General features: G+C 54.4%; 1 protein-coding gene across 7 annotated transcripts in view; it reads right to left on the reverse strand.

Moving 5' to 3' along the window:
* PDE9A (phosphodiesterase 9A) overlaps positions 1–10,099 on the reverse strand; it is a 95,674-nt gene that overhangs the window by 67,366 nt on the left and 18,209 nt on the right. For 4 of the 7 annotated variants that reach the window (XM_088794399.1, XM_074324824.2, XM_074324815.2 and 1 more), the window contains exon 2: positions 737–903. In XM_088794399.1, coding sequence (XP_088650525.1) covers positions 737–903 — 167 coding nt within the window. The remainder of the gene's footprint in view (positions 1–736; positions 904–10,099) is intronic. The other 3 variants (XM_074324826.2, XM_074324821.2, XM_074324827.2) reach the window with 1 other exon arrangement.

Consider the following 10,099-nt stretch of genomic DNA (forward strand, 5'->3'; position numbering starts at 1 on the left):
GGCTCTTCTTGCTGCTACAAACAGCCATTTGCGGTAATGTCAGGCACGTCATTTCATCTCCTGCATCCCCCTCTCACCGGTCTGTGAGACTATTGTCCTCGTCCCTCATCTTCCTTCACCCGGATCCTGACTCTAAAGGTAGCCGCCACGCCAAGGCAATTCCGGATCACGCTATAATCGGGCAGTTAGGACAGAAAATCAGCTCGCTCGAACAAACTCTTGGTTTCGGAAAACAACTATGATGGAATTCTGATGCTGTAAGATGGATCACTGGTCCTGTCCACTCATTTGAGTCCGTGTTTTCTCAAACATTGATCTGTGATGACGCCCTAACCCCATGCGAAGATAGAAAAGACACTTGCTGAACCCTTTGGAGATGGGGTCCAAAGCGAAACACAGCCACCCTTCTTTATCCTTTCTCCAAAAGCAAATGAATATATGATAGAAAAATAAAAACGCTTAAGATGGTAGTTTCTGCCTAGGTGTGGCCCTGGTGTTTCCCACTGCATACACACGTGGTGCCGGCGAGTGGGCAGCGGCAGCTGTGGCGGGAACCTGCAGGGATTATCCACCGATTTCAAAGAGCTCCCACGGCAAAGGAGCCTGCTGGCCCTTCCTCTCCTCTCATCCCTCCTCCTCGAGACCCGCCCTCCCCAGGTGCCTTCCTGTCCCAGTGAACTAGAAAGCATGGAGGCAGCATGGCGCCTTCCGGCAGGGACGGGGCTGCACCACTCACCGGGGCAGGCCGGTGGCGATGCAGAAGAGGTCCATGATGTCGCTGGAGTTGCAGTACTTGCTAAAGACCACCTGCAAGACAGAAGACACAGTCCATGGGAGGGGCAGGAGCGGGCAACTGGTTTCCATGGTGACGTGAGGGCCTCGAGCTGCCTCTCTGACCCCAACCTGTAGGTTTATTTTAAGAGAAAAGAATGTCACCGTGGGCACTGGAATGTTACACATACATTGTTCCATTTAGTTCCATTTAGACAGGTTGTGACAAATTCATTTTCCTGTTCACTGAAAAGGGTTGCGAGCAACAAAGGTACCACCCAGGTAAACACCCCTGCAGGTGACGTGGCTGCGACATGCCCATCATTGGTGATATTTGATGCACTGATTGACAACCTTGGTTAATGATGTCACATTGCAGGGAGTCCCCAATGACCTCGTGGGGACCATTATTAAAAATTTTTTTAAAGGTCTTTAGCTTAAAAAAAAAATTGCCTTTTAGGATTTGGGAGCTGGTGGGCATGGTGGGGTCGATGGACACCATGGCGACTAAATCAAAGAAGGAATCATGGAGAAAAGGGCTCTGATGTGAGTCACCATCTTTGCAGTAAAAGCAACTGCACACGAGGTGCCACGACCTGGCTGCCTGCCCGGCCGACGGGAGAGGACGCATTGGCATCAGTATCTTCTGTCCAAGGGGTCCCGAGTCCCTCCCTGGGAGGGGCTTCATGTACAGTGAGGGGGGGGGCTCCAAGGCTGGACAGCGCGTGGACAGTCCATGCAAAGCCCCCATTTTCATCACAGTGGGTGCTGTCCTTCCGCGTCGCCCTCTTGCTCTCGGCATGGGCCCCAGGGAGTGCGCAAGCCTGAGCCGGTGGCTACTTCAGTGCCCAGGGCACCATTTTCCCGCTAAGATCAGTTTGCATCTTCCTGTATTGGAAACAGTTAAATATAGCACGCAGGTATTTCCCCCATAAACTCAGCCTGTGACTAACACCACTTCCTGTGTGCTGCTGGCCTGGCAGCGCTGAGGTGACGTCACCCTCGGTGACAGGGCCATTAGTCTGCACTGTCCACCCGACTGCCACTGTCCTGGCTCAGCCCTGGACCCTGGCAGTGGCCTCTGCTTGGGTTGCCACTTCTGGTCTCGCCCCAGCGCTGGGCCTTGGTTTCTAGAACTCAGACCTGGTGGTGTCACATGAAAAGGTCCACTTTGTTGCCCGGGCACGTGAGGCTCCAGGGTTTGTGCCTTCTAGCCTGAGTCCTCTCCCAGCTCCGATCCCCGGCCTTCCTTCCAGTCCACGGATGCCCCCACCCCTGGCCCTCTGCTCCTGCCACTGCTCTGAGGTCCCCCCTCCCCTTCCTATTGCTCTCTCCTTGTATCTGGCATCAGGAGTTAGTGGCAGCCTTTCCCCAACGCCCTGACCACACTGCCAGAGCAGTCTTGCCTTTGACTGTGTGTCAGGCCTGCGTTTTCTGACAGCACGCCCCCAGCGGCCTCTAGCACAGGCCATGACATCACAGATCACACCCGGCTTTTCTGGCTGTGCCTTGGGGACGGATGTGTGGGACGGCTGGGCTGGGTCCTGGCCACTCCCACTGACCGGGACCATTTCTGACTTTCCCATCCTGAACTTCGATGACGTTCCTTTCCATTGAGTGGACTGAAGTCCTGTATCCTGGGTGGGCTGGGTGGCCTGCCTCAGCCCAGGAGAACGTCAACTATTGTAGTCCTTCAAGGCAGATGTGACACCTTTATAAAGGTCCCCGCTCCTGGAGGGGCTCAAGTGCACACAGGCGCTATACGCCTAGTGGGGGACCTGTCTCAGCCCCTCAGAGTTCTGGGGGTGGGGGCGACTCAGAGGATTTCTTTCCAGTCTCATCTGGCAAGACAGCTTCTAACCATGGACTTTGGGGGGCTTGACTGAAGGAGACACATCAACAACAGCACGTCAAAAGGTGAGGGGGCTCCTTATGCAGTCATAGCCTCTTATGACTGGGGCCTCCCTGACTTTGCCAGAGGGAAGGGACTATGTCAAGAGCGCCCCGCCCTCAGGTGGGGCTTTCTCACGCTAGGCGCTGGGAAGACATGTGGGAGGCAGGCTGCCAGGCGGGGGTCATGGCACTCAGCCTTTGACCTCTGTGGCCTGAGAGTGCTACTCAGCTTCTTTATGTTTTAATTTGATGTTCCTTGTTGCTGTCACTCACAGGTGGCTTGTTTTATTCGAACACTTGCCTGGAGGTTCTGCGATCAGCTGGAGGCCAGTTGGTGACTCCATTGAAGGACCACCTCAGACCCCCAGAGAAAGGGACCCCTGGGGACAGGGCTTCCACGGCCTCGCTTGGACAATGTTCAGACTGGTCCAGTGGGCGGATCGGGATTTCCAGAACTCTCTTACTTGAAAAACAGCTTCATGAGATCGCGTAGCCGAGACCCCGTGGCAGGTCGAGTCACACAGGACGGAACAGATGCAGGCGGCCCGTGGTGGCGGGCGCGTCTGCAGTGCTGCTGACAATGTTTCAATCTTCGATTTTCCGGGTGGACAGGAAGCTCTCACTTTCTTCTTAAGCTACTTGTAACTCTTACCAACCTACTAGATTCTTTTGTAACCTGAAATGAAACATTTGTAACTGACATCTGATTTTTACTGTCTTCCTCCCTTGATTCAGAAACTTTTGGTAAGTTTTTACTTTTCATGGCAATGTACCAATGTACCATGTTTCCCTGAAAATAAGACCTACCCAGACCATCAGCCCTAATGCGTCTTTTGGAGCAAAAATTAATATAAGACCCGGTCTTATTTTACTATAATATAAAACCAGGTCTTATATTAATTTTTGCTCCAAAAGACGCATTAGAGCTGATGGTCCGGCTAGGTCTTAATTTCGGGGAAACACGGTAGGTATCTGCGAAGTTTCCATGAGAATCTGTCCTCCTTTTTACCAGGAAATAATCAGGGAAAGAGGTTTGCAACCAATTTCCTCCCTGACTCCAGTGTGACTGCAATCTTGTAAGGATTGTAAGGAGCCCAATGGGACCACAGGAGCAGGTGTTTGCAGAACCCTCCCTGAGGGTCTGACCTGGAACCTGGCCCTCAGCCTCCCGCCTGCCAGGTGAGAAGAAGGGCACCCATTGGCAGCACGGGGGACTGGGAATACTCTGGGGACAAGAGATGAGTTCACCCAAATTTGTAAGAGAATCTTGAGCTTGCCTTTCTAGCCTCGGGATAGCAGGTAATGGAAGCCTTAAAAAGTCCAATTACAAAGGCTTCCAGCGAGGCAAACTCAAGAGGGGCCCTATGACTGGTGACACTCTTGCTGCCCTGTACAAGCTACCCAGCTACACCCAGTGAGGCCAGCCTTATTCTGCGGTCCAGAATAATCTTTCTTTGAGGATGTTTTGGACAACAGGCTGGGAAGCTGGGAGGCAATGTGGAATAAGCAGAAAGGATTAATTACATGGAAACGCATGTTCTGCATATAAGTGTGTGGATGTTTGATTTCTCCTTTGAAGTGGTTGTAGCACCTTACCAGCAGGTGAGAGGGGTGAGAAGCACGTGGGCCCTTGTGGGGAAGTGCTGGGACAGTGACATCTTTGCAGAGGGTCAGGAGCTGCTTGGGACCAGACCAGCTATTGCGGCTGCGGGAAACTGGCCCCCATAGCTTGGTTGGCCCGGGCAGAACCCCCACTCCTCAGGCAGTCTTATGAGGACGGCACAGGATTTCTGTTCACATGTTGAATCATTTTGCAAATCCTTTAGTCTTTAGCCAGAAACAAAGAGCACCAAAACAGGGAGGAGGGGAGATGGACGGTCAAATAAATTTTAAAATGAGATCTGGAGGCAGCAAGATTAATGAAAAACTAAAGCGTCTGTATTGCCATCCAACTTGAGGCAAATCGGGGCTGGAGATCATGAGTGAGGACGGCAGGTCACCCCAACTCTTCAGTGGTTTGACTGACAGCCGTGGTATTGGAACGAGACCAGACAAACCGATGAGGACTCGGAGGCCGGATATTGCACTTCCCTTCTATTCAGCTGGGCCTGTGAAAGTCCAGGGAACCTCCTGCTGCTCTCATCACAGAGGATCTGACACTCAGCGAGTGTGACCCCAGGCCCAGCCCCGGGCTAAGGGATCTCCATGAGGAAACTGAGGCAGAGAGAGCTGTAAAGCCGCCCCCCCCCCCGGCCCAGCCAGCGAGTGGCAGTCAGGCTCACACCCCAGGCACCACTGCTCAGGGCACACACCTGAGCTCCGCGTCCACGACACCAAGTGTCTGCCCGCCTCTGGATGTCTGTACTAAACCCGCCCCCTTCTCGCAATGGTGCTGTGGCCGGAGCGCGGGTCTGACGCTTGTCCCTGCCAGGTACTCCTGTCCACTGCCTTCTGTTTCACTGCGTCCCCCACCCCACGGGCAAGACGGGAACCACCTGCAGCCTCGGGTTGCCACTGTGTAAATGGGTTGCTCACCTCACCTGCCTCTCAGGCCGTGACGAACAACATGTGAGGGAGCGTATTTGAACGGAATCACTCGGGACACTGCTGTGTGAACATGCAGTTCAGCGTCATGCGTCTCAGTTGGCCATGAATCTCACGGTCCCTGCTGCCTCTAAAACCCTGATTCTGGATGCAAGTCTCCAGGGGTCTCCGCGTTGCCAAATGCACCCAGAATGACTTCTGGCCACATTTTGTTCGGTATCCAATTTTATTTTAGTACAAATTCAAATTTACAATCTACAGGGCTTCCAGAGCTAGAAGAAAGAATGTCTAACCCAGCTCCTCTATTTCCTATTTCCACTGCTTCCTGGGGGAGGCGCTGCCCTTGACTCTGGCAAGGCAGGAATGGAGGCCTGAGCACCGCCCACTGCTCAGCTGCACACGCACATGGGCTCCGCTCAGGGTTGGGACTGGCCTTGATCTGTCCCTATTGGCCAACTAGGGCTGTGGTCAGGGCTGTATCCTCCACCCCAGTTGCTGATAGAGTAGACCTGCCCTTACAGGTGGGGTTTAGGAGAGACCCAGGGCGCTGCAGTGGCCAGCGCACACCCCTGACAGCTTGGGGGCGCCTCCGGCAGTTGGCTGTGCAGGACACTCCCCCCCGCTGGACATAACCCCATTCCTGGTGATCATCCCCCCACCACGGCCTGACCGATGACTGTCTGGCCAGTATCCAGTCACCTTTCCTCATGGGAACTTTTACTAAATGATTCAGAGCCGATGGCAACTAGGGTCACAGGGAGTCCATCCTGGGCTGACCATTCCAGGCCACCCAGACAAATGAGCAGCAGCCCCTGAGAAGGGACGAGGGGGAGGGCAGGAGGGGAGCAGAGAGCGGTGAGCCCAGGACCCCCCAGCTTCCTGGCACCTGGATCCTGGGGCTTTGTTCTAGGGAGTCGCAGTGGCCTTACCGCAGCCTATCAGTGAGCCCCCACCCCACGTCCATTGAGACCCGTGCAAACCGAGGCCTTCCTGAACTGGTATAAGAATGTTTCTGGGTATCAAAAGCACTTTGACCAAACCCATTTAGAAAAACAGGGCTGGTAATTATGGAGCAGATGCCAGAGGGCTGCCAAACCCATGTCCAGCTGGGCTAAGGAGACTGGGCAGGGCAGTTTCTACAGGCCTGGGAGTGGAGTGACTTCTTTTTGATTCTGAGTCCAGAGACCTGGGACCTGATTCTATTGATGAAGTGCCCAGAGAGTCTGTGTTCCTTTTCTCCCCTCTGGACGCCTCATTCAGAGGCTCCTGGAGGGCAGGGTGCAGAAAGGGGCCCCTCCAGTCCCTGTTACCCAGCCACACATTGTGCCGTTTCGAGCCAGAAGGCAGGAAGACGGACGGGTCTCCAGGCCGCCGGGCAGCTCCAGATAATCGAGTTTGCGTGTTATGAGGTTGGGCGGAGAAAGATTTGATCACCTCTGGGCAGGAGCATCTGAGGGCGCTCTGTGGTCTTCCTATAAACCACTGCGCAGAGTTAAAGGGCCTCCAGGTTCCCTGGAAACTCTCCACCGGGAAACGTGGCTGCGTCTTTCAGTACAAGATGTGCAGTGAGGGTTGGGAAGGGCACCGCGAAGGGAGAGGAGACGAGAGTGAAGGATGAGCTGGCTGAACGCTCTGGAGAGGAAACAGGATTTCAATGTCGTGAGCCTGACAGGGACAGAGGACACAGGAAGAAGACAGCACAGACATGGGGCGGGGGAGGGGCTCCCGGCCGCAGCAAGACCAACGAGGCACTGAGGCGTTCACCCACAGGCGGCGGCTTCGCCTGTGCCAGGCCTTCCCGAGAAGGTTCTTCCACCGACTGGCACTGGGGCTTCCTCACATTCAGCCTGGACCTCTCCTGGGTCACCGCACAGTGTTTTTGTGAATCTGAAACGCGTGGGAATAAAGCCCCACTTTCCAGTTTGTAGGGACTGGTCCAGTGAGATCTCTCCGGTGACCAGTCCTTCAATCCAGCAGCAGATTCTGCCGTGGGGGAAGCTGGCCGGACTGTGACGCAGGCAGGTGTCCCGAAGCTCAGGTTCCACCACTGCCTCTCGCGAGGGAAGGGACCTCCGACTCCACTCCCAGCTCCTCTGTGCGTCCCTGACCTTGGAATGCAGCAGGCCCAGCGCCTGCTTTCACGTCCACCCTGGCCAGCCTCACTACAGATGCTCACGGCTGCCACCCCGCCTGTTTTCAGACATGGAGGCCACGTTGGTCCGTGCGCCTGGGGCCAGGCTGGGTGCTGAGCAGCAGGCACTGTCTTCCATTTCTGCCAGACACCAGGTCTGGCTTTTGGAGCGTGCACTTAGGATGCATGCGTGCTCCCGTACACGGCGACTTAAAATTCACCCATGAATTCACATACGTGAAGACGTTTTAAAAGAAAGCTTTGAGAAGAGCTGGTCTTATGTCCACAATCTATTCTTTTCCTTCTTGCCTTCTCCTTTTTCAGGGTGGCTGACCAAGGAGCCGCTGGGGGGAGAACCGCCCAGAGCTGGGCCTCCGTGGTGCCAGGCGCACAGGGCAGGACCATAGGGAAGGGGAGAGGGCAGCCCGCAGGGGGCTCAGCTATAGAGGGACTGGGCAGGAGTGCCCGAGAAAGCAGGGGTGTGGGCTCCACATAGAAACATGACTCTCATTCACCCTGCCTTTGGGGCATCTATTCAGTCCAAATGTGGTTGGCTGTGACCAATGAGGAAGTTATTCCTCCTTTAGAGCTGAAAGGAGTTGGGGGAAGGGACTTGGGGGAGGGGGGGTCGTGATAGCAGCAGAGGAACGCAAACAGCAGAGGGGTAGCCAAGCACCCCCTCTGAGCACCCCAGGCTCTGTGTCCCCTGTTCTTCCACACCGACTGGGAAGCAGACCCCCAGTTCAGTTTTCTATTTCTATTTGAATAGAAATTCTTTGCAGCTGCTGAGAACACTTCTTGCTGCATTTGTCAAATTCTACTTTGGATTGGCACGAAGTCAATGACCCCTAGAAGTTGTGGGTTTCTCACACAGATATTTGTAGGGCTACGTGATGAAATGCTCCCAACCCAGGACAAAGACAATAACTGAATGGCAGTTTAGGTTTGGGTTGAGTTTTGCAGGCTAGGGAAGACCAAAACCACAACTATCACAGAGGAGTTCATTACGTGGGGCCAGGCAAGGTGGGGGATGGAGGGAGGTGCCCTGCAAGGGAGCAGCGGCCTCTGAATTCTCTCAGGGAGCCCCGATACGAGCTTCTTCACCAGGGAGACGATCTCACCAAGCTGGTGTGGCTTGATTCCCTTTCAAACTCACAGACAACGTCTGTGTTACTGTTCGAATTCATGAACAACTGTCTGTGTCATGCTGTTGGGGGCTGTTGTAAAACACGCAGTGCTGTTCATTGTCTCGCTGGTATCGCTTACACAAGCTGTGAGACGTTCTAGTCAATCACCTGAGCGACAGTTTCACAGCGTTTCTTTGACGCTGGAGTAATCATTCTGGAGCAAAATGCTCCACCTCAGAATTCTCCTACAGTCTTTCCCCGGGTGATTTTAAATGGTTACAGGGGAAGGTGACAGCCAGGTCCCAGAGGCAGATGCTGCGCCAAAGCATCTTAAACCTCAGCATTACACATCCTCCGACTTTTATTTACTCTTGTACCTTGACCACCATGTTGATTCATGATCAATGTCACCCTGACGTCAGAAATCTCCACCCAACCCAAGTAAGGGCACTGACTTCTACAAAGAGCCACACTGGCCTCCAAGAAACCGAAGGCCAGTGATCAAATTGCTCCAAGTGAAAAAGGGGTGGATGGCCAAAATCTGGAAGCAACCCAGACGCCCTTCAACGGGCGACTGTTAAACACGCTGCAGTCGGTACCGGCCGTGAAGCACTGCTCAGCAAGGAAGACGAAAGAACTACTGACCCACCCACCCACTGCCATGGGCCTCCAGGGGTCTAAGCTGAGTGAATAAACGCCAACGCCAAAAGGTTACACCCTGTTTGATTCCATTCAGATGACACTCCTGCAATGACAAAATTATAGAGATGGAGAGCAGGTTGGTGTTTGCGGAGTTAGGGACGCGTGAGTCGTGGGGGTGGGGAAGGTGGGTGTGGTTTCAAAAGGGACAGAACTGTTCTGTATCGAGATGGTAGTGGAGGACACGAAGACCTATGCCTGCGATGGAACCATCTAGAACTGAATCCACGCACTCACACGGGCACAGCACAGGAGGCCTGAGGAGCGTGGTGGCTCGTCCCACCGGCAACATAACATTCTGGTCGGGACACTGCACTGTCGCTTGCAAGACGTCACCACCAGGGGAACCTGAGTGAAGGGACATAGGTCTCTCCATAGTATTTCTAACAACACATGAATCCACAATAATCCCCAAGAGCTTATCTGAAATAAGGTGATGGCACAAACTCGTCTGGGATGTGAGGGGGATGCTTTGAGGAATGTATGCCCACATAGCCCTGGTGGGAGGTGGTGTGGCAGTACGCGTGCCCTCTGACCCAGAATCCCATTTCTAGGTTCTTTTTTCCCCCCCTTCTTCCGCCTCCCCCACCCCCCACTCCGGTTCAAGCCATTGTTTCTCAGTCTAGTTGTGTAGGACACAGCTCCCTGGCCGGTGCTGGTGTTAGGAGCCTTGTGCTCCCCCAGCTGAGGAAGTTGTTCGCTGGTTGTCAGTCAGCCGCTCACAGCAGCTCTCGCTGGCTGGCTGGCCACTCACGCTGGCCACCGGCTGCAGATGGCAGCACACGGTAGCCCACGGCAGCACACAGCAGCCCACGCCAACCTCCGGCTGCTCACAGCGGCCCAGCTCCAGGGAGAGCTGTTGTTCACAATCTTAACTGTAGAGGGCGCAGCTCACTGGCCCATGTGGGAATCGAACCGCAACCAGGGTGTTGGG

This window comes from Rhinolophus sinicus, chromosome 17 (assembly GCF_057876585.1).
Source record: "Rhinolophus sinicus isolate RSI-liver-muscle chromosome 17, RSI-T2T, whole genome shotgun sequence".
In the NCBI taxonomy this organism is placed as follows: domain Eukaryota; kingdom Metazoa; phylum Chordata; class Mammalia; order Chiroptera; family Rhinolophidae; genus Rhinolophus; species Rhinolophus sinicus.